Consider the following 23,935-nt stretch of genomic DNA (forward strand, 5'->3'; position numbering starts at 1 on the left):
GATACTACGTGCACCATGTCCATCCATGTCTGGTTCAGTATTCTGCCCATACGACCTGTTTGTGCCCAGAAGGGCCGTGGGCTGCAGCAGCGAGCAGGGAAGCCTGTGTTCTGGGTTCTTTATTCTCCTCACCTGGCACACAGCCATGTGCAATTAGGTGCTTGACAAATGATGGTTATGTTGACAGCTCAGAATAGAACCCTCGAGTGGGAGGTTAGTCTGCTCAGCTGGCAATGCGGGGACAAAGGGGGACATGGTTGCCACCTTGGCTCAAGGCTGAACAGGAACCAGAGTTCAGACTGAGCATCCACCTGGAGCCTCAGCTGTGACTGCAAGGCTGTGGGAGAAGTTCCAGGGGTATGTGACCCTCACAGCCCATAAAGTGAAGCTCTAAAGTCCTGAGAACCTAAGTCTACACCCAGAGAGCTGTGGGACAGGCTGTAGCCAGGCAAGTCTGGGCAGCCCCCCCCCCCCTCGGAGGCTTGTCTGCCCCCCGAGTGGCCTCTGGAGGTGTCTGGTTGTCATCGCTGCTGTCAGCATAGCTCATCCAAACTGATTTCTATGGGCTTCTCCTGAGGTTGGCATTAAAATGTGTATGGGCAGCAGGTGGTCCTGGTGTGGAATGACCTATACCTTTCTGAACCAGTGTCCCCTCCCCAATAAAGGGGCCAGCACCACCTCCAGAGAGAGGAGGAAGGCGAAAAGGGCAAGTGCTTTGTGAACTGTCACCTGTAACTGCATGTGTGACCAGAGAGTATTTCTACTTCAGGCCGCCATTAAAATGTAGACTTCCTTTCTGGGCAGCCGAGCATGTTGGCTCTGGCAGGAAGAAGCTTCTCCCAAGAGGGCAGTCCACAGTAAGCAGGGCGAGGTAAAGACCAGGGAGGTGTTGGATGTAGCTTTGGAAGGTTCCAGAAGACAAAGACCTCCTTTTCTGTTTGACTCTGTACCTGGCTGGCATCCTCTGCATAGTCAGTCCGTAGGAATCACCTGGACTCCAGCACCCAGGAGGGCATTTACTTTGGGTGAGACGGGCCTCCTGACAAAGACTCAGGCCCTTCAGTCCTGTGATTGTTCCCCACCAAAGGGTCCTGCTCTGTTCGCCACAGTCAAGATTTCCGCCTTGACATCTCTGACCTCAATTTCCTCATCTGTGAAACAAAGGAGGTAAAAATAGATCATTTATAAGTCCCTTCAGCTCAGGTTCCCACCACCAGTGAGTTCACTCATATAATCTTAGTTATTACCTTTTTTTTTCTTATCAATATCCCACATTCTTCTTTTTCTTCCCAACTACATCCCCGTCCCTCACATTTTTTTCTTAGAGCTCTCATTTCTCCCTCAAGGACGCAGGGTCTCTCCTTGTGGCTAATGATTTTAGCTCCCAGAATTTTAGATCAAAGAGGGCACTTTGGGTAGCATCTAATCTGGTCCAGTGGCTTTAACCTTGAATTCTGGGCCACTGATAGGTGTTTGGTGTTGGGGTGCTGGGGGGAGGTTCTGCAAACGTTGAAGCATTTTCAGCCAAACAGTGAAGAATTAAACTACCTCAGGAACAAGGCAGGCGATCACGTTTAACAGTTTGAAATATTCATGCTCAAGACTTTGTGGGAAACACCTTTCTCTCACCCAATCCCCTCACGTTTTAGATGATAAACATGAAGTCCGGACAGATGAGGTGACTTGGTGAGGCCGCGTTATCTAAGTATCTTTCTGGCATGGAAGTTGGATGTGATTCAAAAGAATTTAAAGGCGATAGAGTTTGTGTGTGTACGTGAGGTCACCAGAAAACTCCCAGTCCACAAAAGAAGAAGAGTGGTAGAACTGGATTCATCTGGGGCTTCTTGAAGACCTGGCTGTGGACATGACACCTACACGGCCCTGCCATCCATCCATTTCTGCTCGCTCCCACTGTGCCGTGAGGGCCCACCGGGACACAGTCCCCTTGGCCGCTCCTCTGTCACAGGGCACTTTCTGGGTTCTGCTGTGCTCTCTCTCCCTCCCTCCTGCCTCGTGTCTGTGGTGAAGGTATGCAGAAGTGGGCTGCTGCTTGTTTTCTCAGACTTCCTGTGTACTTCAAAAACCTCAGTGAAAGAAGAGCTAAAGGAAGGCCAAGAACCATTAGGCTGAACACCGCCTTATATCTGATATGGGGGAGCTGGAGTCATGATTTTTACAGAACTAAAGCCCAGGATCCTGACATTGCCCCCTTCTCTACTTGGCTGCTGGGAAATATAAGTGCTTGAGGCTGGAGGTAGGTAGTGGGGTCCGGGGTATTCTCAGGCTTGGGTCAAATGAGGTGGCCAAAGTGATTCTTGAGAAGTATTTATCATTGAAACCAAACCCTTTAAAAGGCAAAGTTAATTCCCTCTCTACTACAACTGTTCGTAGTATTTTCCGTGTCTCCCTTTCTGCATACAACCCAGTTGTAACCATGGGAGCATATTCGTGTAGCAAATATTCATATAATCTTTGGAGTTTTCATATTACTTTAATTGCATCTGCCTAAGTAGTCTCCTTATCAATTACCTTTAGGATAGACAGAAATTAATTTATGAGGGAAGTTCTGTACCTGGTTGAGGAAAACAGAATTATGGGGAAACACTATGTTTTTTCCCTTTCCTTTCTCTCTCTCCCTCTCCCTTCTTTCCTTCCCGCCTTCCTCCATTCCTCCCTCCCTCCCTCACTTCCTCCCTCCCTTCTTTCTTTCCTTCCTTCCTTCCTTCCTCCCTCCCTTCCTTCCCATGGCACATTGTTGAGTCATCTGTCCTTCAACTCCCATTTTCAGGGCCTCCTACTCTGACCCAAAGGGGACCCTAAGAGTCAGTTCCTTCCCAGCCTAGCTTGGCCACCTGGCTGTAAGTTTTAAACCTGACTTTGGGTCCAGGAGATCTTTCTCTTCCATAGTTCTTTTAAAAGGATAACTAATTTTGCTACCTTTCAGGCTCAGGAAATTTGGGGTTGGGTTTTCCCTTAGTATTTTATTTTGTTTTTCTAACCAGGGAAGAAAAAAAATCCTACCATAGTTTGAGTAGTGGTTGGGAAGATTGTGAGAGAAGAGATATGAGCTGGGGAATCCCTTGCCACTGCACTCAATGTTCCCCTTCCTTGGAAGTACCTTGGCTGGAGTTTTAAACGACCAGAGTTCCCCCAAATTTTCTGATTTTCTGAGCTGTGGAAAATTGAAACCACTTGTTTGTCTTCTTTCTGTCCATTTCCCCAAAATGGGCTTGGGTAACTAGAAATTAAAACAGAAACCACTACAGTGCTCTGCAATGAGGGACTCGGACACACCTGCATTTAAGAATCGTAACTCACTGAGATCCGTCGCTGCACCAATATTTGTCGATCACATATACTGGGGCCTGGGTTCCAGCCGAGAGTCCTCACATTGCAGTCTCTCTGAAACTCAATGCTCTCCAGTGAAACAAGGACCAAACCAGCTAGCTATTCTCTACCCCCACGGGGTATGTATTAGAATCACCTGGGATGTTATTTAAAAATAGAGGTGGCTTGGGATATGTACATATACCTATGTGTATGTTGTTAAAGAAAAATTATTCAGACACTTGTTAAAGAACAGTAAAGCAGACTTTCTTCAGCGGGCTACTACAATAGGATTTTGCAGTACAGGCATTAAATTGAAATAAAACAAGGGAAAGTGAGGATTTTTAGCCAAGAAGCAGGGTGGGGGTGAATAGATGGAAAATTGCTGAGAGGATAATTCTTGTCTAAATTGACCTAACCGAATTCTTGCTGGAAGCAGGCCAAAGTGGTCAGATATTACCTAGGGGATGGCCGGGGTGGGGGTGGGGGCGGAAGGGGTGTGAGACATTTGATCAGAAATCGAGGGTAATCAGCTATAGATGTTGGAGAATTCTGGCTGAACCCACTGAGCAGGATTTTTGCTAAAGCTGGACTCTATAAGGACAGAGACAGAAGCTGAGGTTCGAGAGCTCAGGGGAGTCTGATTGAAATCTGGTCAATTGGAGAGAATCTTTGTCAATATCTACATAGATACGTGTGCATACAGCCAGAATGAAGAAGCCAGTAAATCAAGTGCTGTGTGAGGTGATGTTTCAGGTCCAACAGTCCACTCTTCTCTCCAGGAGAATTCCAAGCCCAGAGGACATTACCCAGGGGTGGCTATGGGTGGAGGCCTCCTTTTTGGCTCTAGATTTTTGCAGAGTGTGACAGTCAAGACCACACCTGGAGCCCCTCAGATTCTGTTTGAATCAGGTCTGCTCTCTCTTGCTGTGTGACCTTCGGGATGTCTCTTTGCTCAGCTTCAGTCACCTCATCTGTGAGATGCTTGATAAGAGTGCCTGCTTGGTAGGTTTGTTATTAGGACCGACCAGCTCATCGCGCAGGTGAAGTGCTGGCCCAGGGTCCGTGTAAAGATGTGCTCTGTGTTACCTGCTGTTAGCTCTCAGAAGTGAGCCCTTTGGCGGCATGCATGGGTGCAGGAAGAAGGAGGACACATGCACATGGTCTCAGAGATGGAGGGGAATCCGGTCAAAGTGGGCCAAAGACCCCCGGGAGGTGCTGCAGTCGCTCTAGTCTCTTGGAAGACAGCCTGGAGTTGAGGATCGCTTTCTTGTAGTCCTAGGGTCGTCTTGGCAGATTGTATTGAGATATCTCTCTACCCTAACCACCCCAATTTTGATTTTGGGTAGGATCCAGACATCTAGATTTTAGGGACCTCTTTGTTCTCTAGTCTGGCTGTAGGGTAAGAAGATTGGCCACACTCTGGGCTATATGGAGAGTCCAGAAAGGAAGACTGTGTCCGAAGAGGAGTTAGAAGGAGACGGTGGAAAGAGGGCAGGCTACTATCCTTGCAAAAGCTCTTATTAATTTTTAAAAAAAATATATTTAATCAATGTGACAGTAAAAGAACTTACAGCTTTTAATTGTATGTAATTTAAATATAGAGGCATTTTTACACATTTATAAACAGTTATGTCAACTCCATTCCCTGTCATTTAACATTTTTATATAAATATTTCCATGTATTATCACAGTTCATGTTATCAGAGTTTGTCATTACTGATATTGCTTAGATTTCCTCCTGAGCATTTTGTTCTGGTTTTACTATCTCGCCATTTATTATAAATAGTACAGCTATGAACATATCTGTGCAAATAATCCATGCCCACCCCTTTAGATACGTGGGGGGTATTTACCAAAGTTGGGGAACCAGGTCAACACCTGTGAGTTGTTATATTTAACCAATTTGCTCTTCAGCAAGCCAGTTCTGAATCAACTGGCCCTTTTACCTGTTTCATTTCCAGCTCATCAACATAAGATTTTATTCCTTTTCTCACAGTGTCTTGGCTTGTTTAAAAGGTTCGCACTGGTACCTCTAAGTTGTTTTCCTTAGCATTTTTAACTGCTGAGGATTTCTCCATCTATTTTTAATTTTCCCAAGTGTTTTCACACGCAGGTGGCATCCGGTTTGCTTGACGGGGCATCAAAATTGCTGTTTTACCCAATTCGCGTTAAAATGAAAGCTGATTACGCTGTGTACAGATGGGGGGCATCATCATGTTGAATGGCTTTGGTATCTGTTTACATAAAGCAAATTTGTAATATATACTGGATTTGCAAAGAGTAGCAGATTGGGGATTGGCAGGTGGAGAAGCTTGTTCAAGATGATGGCTTAGTTATTTTCAGGGTGGTAGTAGACGAGGGGACAACACCTCTACTATTAGACTTGGGTTTGTACTTTTTGATTGAAAAACAAACAAACAAAACTGCCTGAGTTTTCTTTTTGTCGTCAATATTTTCTGTTTATTAAATGTATCATAAAAGACAACAAATTCTACATTGCCATCAATATTACACATACTAATATATCAAAAGGCTGGTATTCCTTTTAGTGCTGCATGGCTAGAAACTGATGAGCTTATGTGTAAATTTCTGTTTGAGCAGAATTCTGGGAGCCACGTCAGGAAAGCAGTGTTCTGAGCTATCCTCTCTGGCACAGAAATAACCTTGATGTGTAGAGACAAAGCCCAGAGTGACAAGCTCACTAATGGGACTTGGGCTGTAGGCTGTGTTTGTTGGGTTCAGATGAAAAATCTGAGTCTGGTCCTACCTCCACCACTTAACAGAGGTGACCCTAGGCAAGCTGCTCAGTCACTTTTCCTTGTTCTCCAAAGGAGAGTGATATCTGCCTTGGGAGACATCAGCAAAATAGCAAGGCTGCCAATACTCTAGAAAGGGATACAAACATAGAGACCCTCCTCCCTCCTGTCTGTTGCACATTTTTTTAGCCTTGACTTGGATGAAGGAGTTGGGTCCACCTGTTGCACGGCAGCCCTACAACCATTTGAAACCACTAATCCATCATCACTTGTCAGGACTCCCCTCTCCCTTTAGTTTTCAGGGTCTGCATCATGTGAAAAAGTCTCCAAGCTCCGAGGGCTCTGAAGGTCCTCATTCTAGAACTCAGCTTCTCCAACTGTGGGGCCTTAGGCTGGCAGTAGGTAGTTGTGGTCACGTCTGTGCAGGGCCCCAGGAGAAATCATGGTCCTTATTTTAGGGGTATTCTGGTAACCCCAATACTGCAGAAATTTTTTTGGCAGCCATATCATAGTGACTAACAGTGAGTTAGTTAGCTTAAGCCCCATGGTTTTAATCCATGTGGTTGCTAAACCACATCTTCCTCATCCCAGACTAAAGAAGATATTCTTTAATCTGTATGAAGAACTTCGCATTTATCCCGGTTCACTAGTTGCCTTTGTGACACTTGGCATGTCTTGCCAGCCTGTGTAGAAAGTCACGTTCTCTCCCAATCCTGGGCTCAACTCGGTGCTTCTTGTCTGATAACCACAAACTCCTTAATGCCAAATTAAAAGGTGTGAACAAAAGCTAGTTAAAACAACAGTCCTCGGATTAATATGGACACTTGACCAGCAGCCGTGGGAAGAAACCATTTCACCAGTTATGAATTCACCTCCTTGTCATCTGGCTTCCTCATTAACCTCAAGAAAATGGGGAAGAACTCGGTCTAACACCCAACTGAAGTGTTGATTTGTCATGTCACCAAATTTGCCTGCTCAACAGCCAGCTCTGTAATGCACACAGAGAGGGAAATGAGATTCATTGAAGTTGAAGGCTGGGAGAGAAGGAAAAGTCCGAGATCATGACTCGAAATGGAGAAGTTAGGGAACAATTTAGTTTGGGATTAAAGATGACAGAGTGTGGGTTTGAAAATTACAATTTAGGAGAATGGAGAGTAACAGGAGCTCCTCAGAGGAAGGCACACGTTTTAAATTCTGTGCTCCACGCACCTTGTATCTTGCTGTCTTAAGTGCCGCGTGGTGGTACTACTGCTGGGAACAAACAATGTCAGGGTCAGAGGTGGGCTTGAGGCAAGTGACTCTGAAATCTGCCCTCCTCCCCCGGGGTCTCTCACTGTTCAGGCAGTAGTGTGCTGGAACCAGTTCTCATAGGCTGGCGGCAACCATTTCTCCCCAAGTCACTCTCAGTGAGGTCACATCGATAGCTGACATCAGCCATAATGGAAACATTTACATCAGAGAAATTGGCAAATGCTACAAATCATCTTTCCCCTGGATTGCCAGTTGTGAAACACATACCAGAGCCTCATCTGAACTGCTCCTGCTGCCTCCAAAGTCGTGCCTGTGCTTTCGCCTGGAGCCAGACTTATGTTTTTTAAATGAAAATCTGCTTTTCTACAGGGTGAAGTTCAAATTCCTTAGCATGTTGCCACTGTCTCATCTCATTTCCCAACAACCCCTCACCACCCTCCTTGCCAGCCCTATGTCAGATCATGTGGTTTCCCCATCTTGCTGTGTCACCTTTTCCTGAGTCCCCCTGCAAGTCCTCTCTGTGCTCCTCTGGCACCAACCTTAGACCCCTGTTAGAGCCCATATCATGCTGTGACTGTTTTGTTTTCATCCTTTTCCTCTTTACTGGATTGTAAGTCTCTGGTGGACGGGGACCCTTTTCCCTCTTGTGTTGATCTCTGTATGTCCAGAGTCTGGCATGCCTCCCGAAATATAGGGAGGTGGAGTGAGGGGCGGGGAGGTACAGATGAAAGGAGGAAGGTGGAAAGAAGGGAATGGGAGAAGAGGAAAAGGAAGGAAAGAAAGAGGAAGGAAGGACGGAAGGAAGGGAGGAAGGAAGGAAGGAAGGAAGGTAGGAAGGAAGGAAGAAAGGAAGGAAAGGAAGAAAGAGGAAGGGAGAGAGGGAACAAAGGAGGGGAGAGGGATGGAAGTAAGGAGAAGGATGGAAGGAGGCAGAAAAACAGACCAGCCAAATCATTCATGAGCTGGCAAATAAGGAGCGAGGTGAGTGATTTTTTGAAGGGTTGGGGAAGCAGCAGACCCTAGAGTTCACATAGGTAAGAAAAATTTGCCCAGCTGCAGGAATCAAAGTCGTTAAACTAGTGACAACAGGGATCTGTTAACAGGGAAAGATGGCTAATGCACCCCATTGCTCGCCTCCTGCCCCCTGAGAGCCCCCCCAAGTCAGCTGGCCTCCAGGTTGGCAGATGCTGGCAACAGAATTATCCTGAGTTGGTAATGTGTGCAAGTGGCAGGCTGAAAGTGTGATAGAGTCTCAATAAATGTTTTTGAATGATATTGAATTATAGCTGGTGATAATCACCACCTTTCTGATTCCTTCTCTTGCAAGGTAATGGGGAGGGATGCTTGAAGAGGAGGGTAAGGGATTAGCCAAATGATGGATTGCAAGGCCCAGGAGCTGGCAGGATGCTGGTGGCTGAAAGGGCTGAGACTGGGGCAGAGGTGCTGCGTGGAGCCAGGAGGGCCCAGCTTGTTCAGAAATTCAGGCCTGGCTCCCCGAGACTGCAAGGTCACTGCCAATTAGTTAAGTGGCTGCTCTCAGCAGGACTTTGCAGAGGAAAGGCATGTGTTCCCCATTTTGTTGATGTGGAAACAGCAAGAGGAAGTGACTCAGAAACGGAGTGGAAATAACGTGTGTCTTGTGACATTCTAGCTTCCATAAGATCCAAAGGGCTGGTGTTTTCCAGTCTCCTGTGAGGCTACTTTCCATGTTTCTGTGGTGTTCTCAGGACAGACAATGGCCCTATGTATGAGCAAAGAGTAGGAGTAGGGGTAATCTTTTCAGGTGGGCAGATGGATGGAGGAAGGCAGGTGTTGTTGGAAAAGCAGTCTCAGTGCACTGGAGTAAAAGGGGGCTGCCACAGCCACCTGATCCTCCACGTACTAGGCCAACTTCATTTTTGACAAGTGGGGACGAGTATTGGGTTTCTGATTCTTTCTTCTGCCAAGTCATAGGCATTTCAAATATACATGTGCCAGGGAGTTGACATAAGCGATCTCTGATTCTCCAGAAAGTTCTGCAGGATAGGTAATGTTAGCCTCATACCTCAAGAGAGGAAACCAAGCCCTAGTCAAGTGACCTTGTCCAAATCACACTTGTAAGTGGCAGAATTTTCAGTCCTAGAGACAATGCCTTTTAGTCCCGGGCTCCCGGCATCCACTCTCACTTCCCCAAGCGGTCAAGCTTCATGATCAGTTGCCAAAGACTATCATTGTCATTTCATAAGTGAATGAGCATTGGACACCCCAAAACACTTGGAAAGACATAATGTTAGAATGAAAGACTGCTCTTTAAATGGGATACATTGGGCTTCATGATGAATTCTCCACAGTGTCCTTATTTTTCCTATTTTGCCATGGGCACGGAGAAATAGCAAAGGCCATGATCTACCTACTAACTGCTGTCTGGGAACTCTGACCCCTCTGGCCTCATGTCTCAAGGTATCATGGCTGGTCAGTGGCAGAGGTGGGCACTAACTCCAAAGCATGGTGGCAGAACAGCCATGTCACCAGCCCTCTAGTAGTTGGCAATCAACAGTGAAGCGTGGCCTCTCAGGAACCAGATGACAGAGGGAACCAGACATGAGAGCGGACTCTGGGAGTCCAAGGGTAAAACACGTTGTTTCAAGGGTTGAAAGTTCTGCCCGAGATTTGAGGGAGCACGGAAAGGGGACTGCTAGTCAGATATGTGGCATGATGTCAGGGAGAAGGTGCACACATATCTGACTCATAGGATCTGGGTTTAAAACTCGTGTCCTTGGGGCAGCCAGGCCATATAAGTCTGGGGTGTTACTCATGATGAGCTTCAGATTTAGTCAACGGGGTGGCCTTAAGTCTCTGCCACTTACCAGTGGTGTGGCCTCCAGGTCACCTCTCTAGGCTCCAGTTTCCTCTCTTAAGGTCTGAGGTTAACATTACCTATCCTACAGGATTTTTCTAAAGACTCAGAGATTACTAAGTACACTCCCTAGCACACAGAATGCGTTCAGTAAGATGGCACATGATCCTACAGTGTCTTCAAGTGCAAGATTATATTTTTCTGGGATATTGACCCCTATAACCCTGACATCTTGCCCATGCCAAGCACATAGCCCTGGATACAGTGACAATCCAGAGGCTCTGCGAGGAGTTAAATCCTGCTGCAGCACACCCATACCCCTTCAGGCAGGTGAATGTCTTACCATTCAGGAAGAGTGTCATTTATTTTCTTCCTGGAGACGGCAGGCACTTAGAGATTGTGCAGCCTCCCTTAGTACCCTTCACAGGTTTGGGCCAAGACATTCTTATAGCCAATCAGAACGTTTCCTGTTTTAATTTGATCCCACTTCCTTGTATTTGTTATTCTTTGACTTTGACTTGGGCAGATCCGGGGTTTGGGAGGCAAGTTGCCGCTCACGATGGCTCAGAGCCAGGATTTTCACTAGTGTGAAAGGATGTACTCTCCTCCGACAGAGCTCGTAGGGTCTGCGGCAGGCCAGGATGCAGGGGGCAGGGATTGCCAAACTGGGGGTCCCGGTCTGGATTAGAGAAAGGGGCAGGGCTTTTGGCTCACAGGTTGAGTCAGAGGATTTTGTGATCATTGCACGACTAGGTCCTAGTGTGGGAAGGGGTAACACTCTTCAAGCCAGGAGGGCCTCAGGATTCTTCATAGACGGAATATTCAGTGCTGGCATGATCAGTTTCTTCTTGCATGGAGTTTGTGCCAACCACAGTAATGTCAAGAGATACTGTCTTCTTCAAAGGCAGATAGGAAAGGGGAAAAAACTTTGAACTTGGATTCTTTTTTTTTAATTAAAGTTTATTGGGGTGATAATTGTTAGTAAAGTTACGTAGATTTCAGGTGTACAATTCTGCATTACATCATCTATAAATCACATTGTGTTGAACTTGAATTCTAATCCGCTTCGGGGTCCAAGTTTGCTATCCAGGAAGCATAAATCGTGGACCAGATGTTGAGTATATTTTCTTATCTGTAAATGGGCATAATCATCCATACCCATCTCCCAGGATTGTTGTGCAAAGCACTTACGTTTCTTTCAAAGTTTTTAAATTATAATTATTAGGTTTGTGCAAAAGTAATCGTGGTTTTAAAAGGTTAAAATCATTGCAAAAACCGCAATTACTTTTGCACCAACCTAATACTTTGGAAATAAATAGTACAGGACTAAAGACGGATGTGAGGGACGTGCATCAGGTTGAAGGTAATGGTAGATCCTGGGTGACCGAAATGACTTTGCTAAAATATTTCAACTGGAGCCATGTTGACCACTGTGAATGATGACTCCTGAACCAAGGACCAGGGGAAACTGATAAAGATGAGAAACCTGTATCCTCCAAGCACATCGGTGATGGCCAACACATCAGTCTGGGTGGGTTGAATTGGTCAGATGTAGAATATGAATATTTCTCCTTGGCCAGGGTGGGGGTGGGGCTGGCTCCTGAGGGAGAGGGAGCAAGACACTGCCCGGGGAGGCTGGGCAAGGGGGTCGGCTGTTAGGCTGTGGTTTCCCAGCATTACATTTATTTTCTTAATAGACTTTATTGTTTAGAACAGTTTTAGGGTCACAGCAAAATTAAGAGGAAGGTACACAGATTTCCTACATACCTCTTGCCCCACACAAGCACGGCCTCCCCCACTAGTGACACCCCCCCACCAGAGTTTTATAATAGATAAACCTACATTGACACGTCATAATCACCCAAAGTCCATCGTGTACATTAGGGTCACTCTTGGCATTGTCCGTTCTGTGGGCGTGGACAAATGTGTCACGACAAGTGTTTGCATTACAGTATCATGCAGAGTATTTTCCTTTCCTTAAAAATCCTCTGTGCTTTCCCTGTTCATCCCTCCTTCCCCAAAAACTTGGCAACCACTGATCTTTTTATTGTCTCCATAGTTTTGCCTTTTCCAGAAGGTCATATAGTTAGAATCACAGAGTATCTGGCCTTTTCAAATTGGCATCTTTCGCTTAGTTATACGTACTGAAGGTCCCTCCATGTCTTTTCACGGCTTAATAGAGCATATCTTTTTAGCACTGAATAATATTCCATTTTCTGGGTGTACCATAGTTTATTTATCCATTCACTTATTGAAGAACATACTGGTTGCTTCAGAGTTTTGGCAACTATGCATAAAGCTGCTATAAACATCTGTGTGTAGGTTTTTGTGTGGGAAATAAGTTTTCAGCTCCTTATGGTGAATACTAAGAAGCATGATTGCTGGATTGTATGCTAAGAGTATGCTTAGTTTTATAAGAAACCGCACAACTGTCTTCCAGGCTTTGTACCAGCAGTGAATGAGAGTTCCTGATGCTCCACGTCCTCATTACATGTTTAGATCCTCTTGGCCCCTCAAGTTGGAAAGCACCACATTTCATTGTACTGTCGGCTGTACGTGCACAGGTTTAAAAGCACCGTGAGAGTCTAACCCCTCCTCCCAACCCCCGACTGTGCCCCACACTCTGCCCCAGGTCAAGGTTTCTAACCTCTGTTCTAGCTCTGCTCCTATGTGCTGCCTTTCAGAGAGGGCTTATGTCCTTCACTCTTCCCTTCCGCCAGTGGCACACACACAGTGTGTGAAAATGGACTTTTCCAGATTTCACCAGCCAGATCTCTTGAATTGAACTGTTCTGTCTCAAAGTCTTCCCCGGTACTTCAGGGAATCCCTGGACACTGGGGTATCTCCTGTGTCCTCACTGGCACCAGCAGCCTTTGGGTGACGATGCTGCCTGAGCCGGGTGGAGGCCGTCTCCTGAGTGGCACCCATTCCCTTCATTGTGGGTGCCCAGAAGCCACATGGTGTAACCTGTAGACGAGGGTATAACGCCCTTCTTTCCAGCTCTGAGTCCATGTTCCCATCAACCCATATGACAGCACTGATTGTGCCCCTTGTTTCCAAATGGCCTTTGGAATGTAGGCCCTCTGACTTCCATTAGTAGGATCTAGTCCCTGGAGACAGATACCATCTGCCACTCCACTTCCTTCCTACCCCAGGCACCTGTTTCACAAAACTGCCTCGTAAAGCAGATGCCCAGGGATGCCCAACAGATGCCCAGGGATTATGGGGCGCCCGGCTCAGGAGACACAGCAGATCCTGAATCTGTGTGTGTTATTTACTTACTTGTACATATATATATTGTGCCAGTTTGTCTCTACGACTAGAGTGCATGCTCTTTAGGGACAAGACACCCTTCTCTCATCTTCGCATCCTCTACCAGATCTGTCATTGTTCCCTCTGATATCCCCTTGGGCCTTGTCATTTCAGTGTTCTCCTGCTCTCTTCTATCTGCCAGCATCTGCATCTTTGTGCCTGAGGACTTTCTCTGGCTGCTTAAAAAGTTTACTCTACCCTTGTGCAGAACTGGCTAAAATGCCGAGGACAGTGACCGTAAGAAGTGGTGTATACATACATGCCCAGGCCCCCCCACACACTCCCTGGGAGGGACAGCTCTGTGGGATTATGCTGCTGTTGCCCAAGTGGCAATAACTCAATTGATAACTCCCCTGTGGCTGTCTTCCCCTCCCTGTCACCCACTTCCCACTCCGCGGGTGGATTTCCTCTCAAGCTACTTCCTCTGGATTCCTTATTGAGGGTGTGGGAAAACAGGTATATGTCCAATACGTAGCAGAATATTCGCACACAGGACATGCTTAGTCGATATTTGTAGAAAAATGTGTGGCTATTTCTAGAATATTCGTATTAGTCTCTAAAAGAAAGCAGACTGGATTTTTTTTTCTTCATCTGTGTTGTCCCAAATTCTAGCTGGCCTGTGGCCTCAGGCTGCACTCTGCCCATTGTCTGACTGTCCCCGGATGGAAGGGACATACCCGGCTCCGTCCCTCATCCTCACAGCATCTCTTTCATGGCTCATAATACACATTGGGTTGTTTTTTTTTAACGAATGACTCTTTGAAACTAATGACTGTCTGCATCTCCCTTTCTAGTGCTTAGCACAGTGTGAATGAATGAACACAGACTTTGATTCAACTTCTAAAGCATTTGACTCCACATTTGTATTTTAACATTGCCAACTTCATCTCTTTGCTCCAAACTCCTGGTCTAGAAATGTGCCCCTAAAATTCGAGTCTCTTGTTAGAAGGAAGATACCTTTCTGTACGAATGGGTTCAGAACGAGAGCTAAGCTTAGTCTAGAATAGTAGTTCCCAACCTAGGCTGAATGTTAGAAAAATCCCTGGAAAATTAAAAATATCAATGCCAGACCTCCCCACAGACCAGCTCAGGGGCAATCTCCGAGCACAGGGCCTGGATTTAAGCGTGCTTAAAACCTGCCAGAGGGATCCTAACATGAGCTAAGGTTGACACCACCTGGTCTGGAGACAGAACCTCCATTGCTTTCTTGGGGGACTCCTGCTTTTTGACCAGTGGTGGGTAAACCCAACAGTGTCGTGTTGGATCAAGACCAATTTTGCTGAGATTCAGGGTGTAGTAAAGATTACTAGGATTCTTGTAATCCATATCAGTGTCTACCAAACTGTCATCAGAACTGGGCAGGGCTTCTAGGGGCCCAACCCCCTCTGACCTGGCAGAAAGACCTCCCAAGTTGTGCTGCTGGAATGCTGTCCCTCTTGAATCCTTCTATGTACAGTGAATGATGTGCCCTACGATGAGTTCCTGTGGGACTGAGTCCTCCTGCCCAGAAAGTTCGGGCTGGTGGCTTCAAGTGGGGGCAGACAAAGTCATCCGCTGATAGCCTGGCCCCCCACCCTTTCCTGCCGTCTCTGTTCCAGTGCCTTCCAGGCCACCCATTCTTCTTTTTCTTCTTGGTTTTTCCCCTTGTCCCTGCTTCTCTCCTGCTATTTTCCACTGTCCTTCTCTTCACTTTTTTTCTGCTCAGCTGTGCCTTGGAACCGTGCTGCGACCGCCTCCTCTCACAGCTGCGTTTGCAAAGTGTGGGCCCTTTGCCTAAGAGCCAGTGTGGGAGGAGAAAAGGGATGGAGAGAAGGGGATTCTAGAAGAGGGAACTCACAGCCTGGGAGTTCCAAGCCTGCGTTGAATACCCGGATGTTTATACAAACTGATCCTTTGTGCTTCGGTTTCCCCAAGTCAATAAATCCCAATGCCTTTAAGGGAAGTTTTCAGGAATGGGAGAATGTGGTGTTTGCGTGGGTCTCAGCTTGCTGGGTGCTGTCCCTGGGGGGCGAGGCATCTGGGCCTATACAGACTCCCTTCAGGGCTGTCCCTCTGCTTTCTCCACAGGATTGCGATGTGCTGGTCCTAGCTGCCGTTGGAGAGGATGTCTGGGGTGTCCGAGCCCCTGAGCCGAGTGAAGGTGGGCACGTTACGTCGGCCAGAAGGCCCTCCAGAGCCCATGGTGGTGGTGCCAGTAGATGTGGAGAAGGAAGACGTGCGGATACTCAAGGTCTGCTTCTATAGCAACAGCTTCAACCCTGGGAAGAACTTCAAACTGGTTAAATGCACGGTGCAGACCGAGATCCGGGTGAGTGTGGCGGGCGGTGCCTGCTCCATCCATTTCTCTCTCTCTCTCTCTCTCTCTCTCTCTCTCTCTCTCTCTCCTGGGCAGTTGAGTGGTCCTCCTTCAACCTAGCAGGCTCTCCTGTATCCACTCCTGGGCTGGGGCACCAGGAGAAAAGTTCTCAGCCTGTAGGGCCTGGCCTCCTTTTCAGGAGTCTGCAGTCCACTTCCATAGCAGCCTGAGGGCAGGTTTTATAGCCTTATTTTGAACCGCAGGTCATTTATTTGGTGGTCCTTGATTCAACTCATTTCAAGTCATTAAATATTTATGACATTTAAGTATCTATAAGGGATATTAGGGCCCCCCACCCAAAAAGAATTTACAGTCTGATGAAATTAGGGAAATATACAAGCAATGGCATTGAAACTAGAACAAAAATGTTATAAGACATGTGCTGGGTACTTAGACAGGTGAGTTGGTGGGGTATCTAGAGGATAATAATGAACTAGAGATGCCCTAGACCAGGTAAATGGTTGGCAGGCCCTTTCTGAGGCAATATTTCAATTGGCTCATTCTCATCCGGGGTCATGAAATTTGTTTTGCAAGTCCAGGTACCCACCATCATGAGGGCACCTAGACACTAGGCAGCCAGTTCACCTTAACCAAACATATAAGAACTTGTCATCAGAAGCAGAGTTACAATACATTGATTGATTTTAAACACCTACATTTATTAACAATCACTGTGTACAGCCTGGATCAATTCCTCTACATACACTATCTCACTGGAGCCTCCCAATAACCTCATGATGTAATCAGGACCTCCCTTTGCCCTGCCCAGAATATTCCTTTCTGATGATGCAAAAGAAAGCCATAGTGGTTCTCAATAGGTTGCTTGGTGGGATGGTCATTTGAACAAAGGAAACAGGGACCTTTTGAGACAACTAACCAGGTCTGAGAAAGATGGATGAATTATCTCCAATCCTCTCATTACCAACCCTTCCCCGGTCTTACAAACCAGTATCCCCCAAACTCTGTGAGTGTCTCTCTGGTCGGCGCTGGCAGCAGCCTCTGCACATCCGTCCCTTGGATTCCTTCCATCTATGACAGCGCACATTACGCTTCCATACACCAGAGCAGAATGTAATTGATTAGGTCACTGCCTTGACCAGTTATCACAATTGTGTGTGGTCTGGTTTCCCTCTGTTTCCTGTAACTGATGTGATTAAGGTCTTGTTTGCTCATCTCATGGTTCCAGGTATGTAGGTAAAATTGTGTCCTGAGAGTCAGCCCTGGGCACCTTCTTCCAGAAAGGTGTTTTCTTATCTCCTTAGCTATCTACTTCTTGGTCTTCCTTTGGGTGTATGCTTTTGCAGATCGCTAATGCCATCCATGGTGGGGTTTACTAGTGTAATTTTCAGAAGTTAACTTGATTTTCAAGTTTGGGGCACTTCCTGCCTCTTTTGTGCTGAAAACCAGAAAGTATTTGGTTAGTCCAGATCAGGATGTGTTCTGTGGAGTTACAGTAAAAAGAGACCTGAAGGATAGGTAGATTTGAAGCTGCAGCACGTAGGAGAGCAGAGGGATTTCCACAAGGAGGGAACAGCAGGAACAAAGGCAGGGAGGCTCCTAAAGGGTGACTAGTTGGGTTAGGCTGGAGTATGGGTTATATTTAGAAAAGTGTCTAAAGTCGAGATCAGAGAGGAAAAGTTGGTGGCAGATAAGGGAGGGCCTAGAATATCAGGCTGAAGAATTGAGTTATTCAGGCACTAGGAAGAAAGTTTTTCAGCAGGGGAGAGGATTTTCTGGAGCTGTCTGATGTTTTGCTGGGTGGTGAAGGGGGAAAAAAATATAGCAGACCTACAGAAAGGGCAATGACACCCAAGTTTAAGAGGAGTGGCTAGCACCGAGGCATTAGTGGAGGGGTATGAGAACAGAGGTGGGGAAGAATAAAGAAAGAAGTGATAATGGCCTTCTAAGAATTTATGTCCAACCTTTCCTGTTTCCAATCTGTCCTGCAGGCAAAATGTCATGTGCTTATTGGAAACAGCCATGGCTTTAACGCCATCTAGACCTTAAGCCAGATATTGCTCTCTTCTTATTGGTTATATGGCCTTAGACCCAACACTTAACCAACCTGATTTCAGTCTCCTCACTTGGGGATCAGGCCCACCTGTAGCCTTGTTGTGTGGATTAGAGATGATAGATGAGAAGCACCTACTTATAGTAGGAGCTCAGTCATTGGAAGCTATTGATTGTGTGGGCATTAGATCATTACCCTGCTTAGGAATCTCCAAGGGTTTCTAATTGCCCAAAGGATAAAGTGCAAGTTGTCTTCTTTTAGTGTTTATCCGCCTATCTGTCATATTTTCAAATAGAGAAGATGATCAGATTTGTGTTTTGAAACAATACACAGGATCCTATAAGATGTCAAGAAGTGTGTCCTGGAGAAGGGGTTCTTTGGTCAAAGAAGTTTGAGAAATGCTTGGTTAAACAATTCTGAACCGATTTCTTCGCAACAGGATTTCTCAGAACCTTAAATGTGCTAACATGCCGGGTAGATCAACTAAGAAAGGACCACAGAGAGGATGTTTTCTTAAGTAAGCCATTTCTCAGTTGCCTAAGAAACACTTCTTTTTAAAGTTGGACCTCTAGTCCTCTGGAAAATCATTTAGGGATCTGTTTTCCTTAAACTCTGACAGCGGTACAAAAAGGGCTGAAACTACGGGAGTGGCATTGGGAACAAAGATAGGTCAACAGATCTGAGTGCATCTAGGGAGGCAGAGTCAACAGAATTTGATGATTAACTAGATGTAGGGAGGGAGACAAAGGAAGGAGTCAAGGATGATTCACGCTTTTACTTGGGCAATTGAATGGGTGTTGGTACCATTCATTGAGCTCCAACGGAGAAAGAAAGAGCATTCAGAGATTTCAGCTTTATAGGTGTTGTGTTTATGAAACACCCCCATAGAAGAACGTGGGTCTGGAGCTCAGGAGGGAGAAAGGACCTAGAGATGAGGATTTGGGGGTCATTATGCAATCATACCATGCGAATGGATAGAACCACCCACAGAGAATGAGTAGAGCAAGAGAAAAAGAGTTCCAATTAGGAAACTTTGAGAATTCATCTTCTTAGGGGCTGGTAAAGAAAGGGAAGCAAATGAAGGAAAAAGATGAATCATTCAGAGACAGACCAAAAAAAAAAAAAAAAACACAAAAGAATAGGCAAGAGAGACAAAGGCAGAGACAACTTTAAGGACAGAGTGGTTAGCAGTGTCAGACACTCAGAAAGGTCAAGTCAGATAAAATTAAAAGTAGGCTCATTGGCTTCAGGAGCAGGTGCCATAATGACCTTTTGCTGTATGGTTTCAGTGGAGAGAGGGGCAGAAGCCATTGTGCAGTCAGTTGGAGAGTGGAGACAATGAGTGTGAGTGACATTTCGGAGAGGTTTTGATTGTGAAGGGAAGGAAAAAGGGGAAGGCAAAAGGAACAGTGTTACCTGCAGAGGGAACAGCATATATGAAGGCCCTGAAGTGGGAAGGAACATGGCAGGTTTGAGGCTAAAGAATAGCAAAGTTTGGCTATTTAAACCATATTAACAATTTTGGGTTTTATCCCATCTCTTGTGAAAGTCACTGCTATAGTTTAAGCATATGAATGACATGAGATTGCATTTTTAAAAGATTACTTAAATTAAATAGTGGAAAATAGATTAGAAGAAGCACATGCCATGATTATCTCCATTTTGTATATAAGGAAATAAGGTCTAGAAGAGCAAATTGCTAGTAAGTGGTGGAGCCTATTTTCAAACTCAGTCAACCCACCTCCAGAGCCTAAACTCAACGACTGTGGTCTACAGAGAGAAGAAAATTTATCCAGAGAATTTAAGGGATGGAAATGAAAGATTTTGCTGATGGCCAGGAGGTACAGGAATGAGGAAGAGGGAGATGTGAAGACTGGCAGCCCTGGTTCAAGTGGACAGGGTCCTACTCCCTGAAATGAAGAATACTTGAGGAGAAACTAATTGGGGAGTAGGGCAGTCACACGTTCAGTTTTGGATCTCTCAAGTACAACTGAGATGCTCTAACATTTGCACTTGAAAATGCTGAGTAGACTGATACATGATTCTGGAGGAGAGAACTGGGCTGGGGATAGACATTGGAGTGTATCAGCTTCTGCGTGGTGGTTGAAGGCATGGCTGTGGGTGAGATCACTGACAAAAGAGTCCTGAGTGAGTTCATCATCCATTCCGTAAATATTTGTGGAGTGCCCCCAACTACCTGTGCCATGTTTGTTATGACCTGGGGAATATCATCATATCCCAAACACAGATGCACCCCCTGTTTTCATGGGGCCAAGGGTGAGCCTGACGTTGACTCATACTAACGAATGAAGCTTTTTACAAGTGGAGGCAAGTACTCTCTCAGGAATGAAGAGGTTCTGTGAGAGTATGGAATACAAAAGGACTCAGCCCAAATGTCGAGGAACAGCTTTGGTCTTCAGGACCTGTTTATGGACACTGTGTCCGGTTTTGTAGGTCCAGACCCAGCTTCCCTGCCTGAGACTCTCCAAGGGCAGCCCCTCCCACCCTCTGCTTCCTGACCTCTCCTTGCACTTGCCTTCCCTTGCTGGGCTTTGTCCTTTGATGGATTTTTCTACTTCCAGCTCCATATCTTCTTTCACCATCCTCCCCATGCTTAAAATGCTGCCAGCTCTTTCCAGATTGCCAAGATTCCCTGGCCCTTCCTTTAGAGCACTTCTGAAATTCTGACACCCCTAGCGAGAGCTGTGTCTGATTGAGTAGAAGCAATCGAGAATCACAGTCCATGTGGTAGCACATGTCCAAAACATAGTTCCTCCAGGCATATGTGCTGACTTCATGTTTTTCTTTTTATTCTCAACTTCTTTCTATGTGAGTGTCATAGCCTCATGATGCCTTCTCTGTGCTGTTAAAAGCTGTATGAATAGCTGCTGGCCCTTGTGCTTAGGACCCAACAGAATTTAGACGGGCGTTGAAGAGAATTGAGCAAGGTGCCGAATGAGAAATGCGTTTTGTTCTTCTTGATTTTCCATGTCCCTTTTGTCTGATATCCATTGGAAACGGTGTTTGTTTGGGAGCTCTGAATCTCTGTAGCAAGTGGAGGCTTCTATTATTATGTATTTCTCTAACATGCTAATTTGCTTGTCTGGGAAAGGGGTTAAGATAACACTTTGTAAACAACTAGCAGAGTGCCACCTAGACATGCCCACACAGGGCGTCTCTCTTTGATTCTCATAGCCTCACAGCCAATCTTTCATTCCCATTTTCTCTCTCTCTCTCTCTCTCTCTCTCTCTCCCTCTCTCTCTCTCCCTCTCTCTCTCCTTCTCCTTCTCCTGTTCTCTCCCTCCCTTCTCCTTTCTCCTCCTCTTCTCTCACTCTCTTCTGAGGTAGGTTGGGTGTCGACTGACCATACGTCCTGGTTTGACTCAGACAGTCCTCATCCATACACATTGTCCAGGGATGACTATTGAAACTGCCCCTGCCGATCTCAAGCGCGTCATGATTCAGAGGAGAAGTTATATGGTCGCCTACTGCTAAGTGCCATGTTGGCTCCTCTCCCTGCCTCACAATGACTTGCCGGCTCCTGGTGTTTTCTCTCTCTGGCTGACCCACTCACTGCATGGGCCCATCTCTGTCCTCATCAGGCCATCTGTGTCTCAGAAAAGTAGGCATTTAAATAGAAAAGTAGGCACTTGTCTGCGATGTGCTGTGGTTCCAAGGGTGCAGGCGGGGTCCTCACATCCAAGACCCTCGCTTTTGGCCAGCTTCTATTATGCTGAAGAGCCACATTCGAGATTCATCTTTGTTTCGAGCCACATTCGAGATTCATCTTTGTTTCGTCTCACAGCATCACTCCATTTAGAACCCACATTACATCCCTGAGAGGGACAGACTGAGACACTCGGTGCCCTTCCCACCTGGTTCAGGTGTGACCCCTCCCCCACAGCAGGGCTTCCAGGCTGGCAGGTACCATCCGCCTAATGTGTGAGGAGTGCAGATTCCAGTCCCAAATTCACCCTGCTCTGCACATGTTTGCACTTACTGTCCTCCCCTGTAAATTCAGTGGTCACACAATACGTTCCAGAATATTCCCAGAGACGCAGATTTCAGATATTGGGACCCATTCTGCCCTGTACTCGTCACACAATCCTTCCAGTTAGTTTCAAATTATTAGTTAGTTTCACCTGTTATTAACCAGACACTGAGCGTTATGAACTGGATGTTTGTGTGCCCTCCCCCGCCCATCTCCAAATTCATATATTGAAGCCCTAGCCTCCCATGTGATGACATTTGGAGGTAAAGCCTTTGGGAGATGAGTAGTTTTAAACGAAGTCATGAGGGTCCCCATGACATGATAAGTGTCCTTGTAAAAAGATTAAGAGACCAGAGCTCTCCCCACACCGTGTGGAGGCACAGTGAGAAGGTGGCTGCCTGCAGACCAGGAAGTGGCCCTCACCAAGAACCAAATCCACCAGCATCTTGATCTGGGATTTCACAGCCTCTAAAACTGTGAGAAATAAATATCACTGTGGCCACGTAGTCTCTGGTATTCTGTTATAACAGCCCGAGCTAAGACGCAGGGCCAGCTGCTCTACGTGGTCAGAGGAGCAGTCTCTAGCCCACAGTTCATCCCCTCAGGTTCTTTGTTTCCAGAACAATCCCTGCTGCCCTCCTTCACATGCCTCTAGGGGCAGAACCACAAGGTTGAGGCGTAAGACCAAGGGAAGGCATGATTGCCTATCCTGGAAAATTGCCGTTTCTAAAAAAAAGGTTACCCTAAACAGAATAAAAGAAGCCACACAAAGCCAGTCCCCCATACATAAGAACAGTCCCTGAAAACCTGAGAGGAAAGGGTTCTGCCAGGAAACCACAAGCTGACACCACAGAGACACTCACAGTGATAAAAAGAGGTACATTTACAAGGACATTTTCTTTTCTGTACCCCCTCCCCACTTCCTGTGTGCGCTCACCATGCCAGCCCACCCACCCACAGACGTATGCAGAGGGGAGCATGAGGCGGAGCTCTGAGCCTCTCTTTATTTATCTGTATGACTAGATTTATTATATTGACAAATTAGCAGTGTGGTGACTGTGCTTACATTTCTATTTTTATGTGGCCGTTTCATTGCTGAATGTCCTTGTTAGATACAGGTTTTTAGCACATCAAAATCAATGCTTTCAGAGTGGGATAAGTTATGCTAACTTTTATTATTTTGTTCATCAGTCACTTTTTAGGAATTATCTCTTAGGTATGCAGAGAACTCGGAAGTTGCATAGTAGCTATTATATTTGTTTCCTAGGGTGGCCGTAACAAATTACCGGAGAACTGGTGGCTTAAAAACAACAGAAATATATTGTCTCCTAAGAGGACACTCCCTGACCTCTTCTAGCTTCTGGTAGCTCTATGCTTCCTTGGCTTATGGCTGCATACATAACCCCAATCTCTGCCTCTGTCTTCATATCCCACTCTCCTCTTCTCTCTGCGTGTCTTTTAAAAGGACACGTCATTAGATTTAGGAACTACCCAGATAGTCCAGAATGATCTCATCTTGAGATCCTTAATTTTATTACATCTGTAAAGACCCTTTTCCCAAATGAAGTCACATCACAGGTTCCAGGGGTTAGGACGCAGACATATCTTTTGGGGGCATCATTCAGCCCATGACAGCCATCAGTTAGGATCACAGTGTCTGTTGCTGGTAAGCCCACTCAGGTGTACACAGACCTGTGTCTACGGTATACAGGTGAGCGGGAACCCTCTGCACACATATGCACACCCACACTGAAGCAAGGCTAAGTGCTGGGAAATGAGCACGGAGCACAGACTGATGAAAGTCTCATTTTTTTCCACTATTGCCGGGTATTCTCAGTTGCCAAGCAGCCTGTGGCCTGCCTGTCCCCTGGCCTGATATTTCCTGTGACGCCACAGGCTGGTGCCTTGTCTCTCCTCAGGTGATCTCATCCAGTCACACAGTTTGAAATTCTAATTTTAACCGGTGGCACCCAAATTTGTAATTCTGGCTCCGATCCCCTCCCACGACTCCAGCTCACATATCCACCTTCCTGCTTGCCATCTCCACGGGATGTCTAACTTGCACGTGAAGAATCAAACTCATATCCTCTC

General features: G+C 46.2%; 1 protein-coding gene across 7 annotated transcripts in view; it reads left to right on the plus strand.

Annotated features, from left to right (window-relative positions):
* PTK2B (protein tyrosine kinase 2 beta) overlaps window positions 1-23,935 on the plus strand; it is a 108,985-nt gene that overhangs the window by 46,303 nt on the left and 38,747 nt on the right. For 3 of the 7 annotated variants that reach the window (XM_033133784.1, XM_033133783.1, XM_033133785.1), the window contains exon 1: window positions 15,590-15,793. In XM_033133784.1, the coding sequence (XP_032989675.1) occupies window positions 15,590-15,793 (204 nt within the window). Of the gene's footprint in view, window positions 1-2,116; window positions 2,255-15,551; window positions 15,794-23,935 lie in introns of those variants that run through there. The other 4 variants (XM_033133782.1, XM_033133780.1, XM_033133781.1 and 1 more) reach the window with 3 other exon arrangements.

Source organism: Rhinolophus ferrumequinum, chromosome 18 (assembly GCF_004115265.2).
Source record: "Rhinolophus ferrumequinum isolate MPI-CBG mRhiFer1 chromosome 18, mRhiFer1_v1.p, whole genome shotgun sequence".
Taxonomy (NCBI): Eukaryota; Metazoa; Chordata; class Mammalia; order Chiroptera; family Rhinolophidae; genus Rhinolophus; species Rhinolophus ferrumequinum.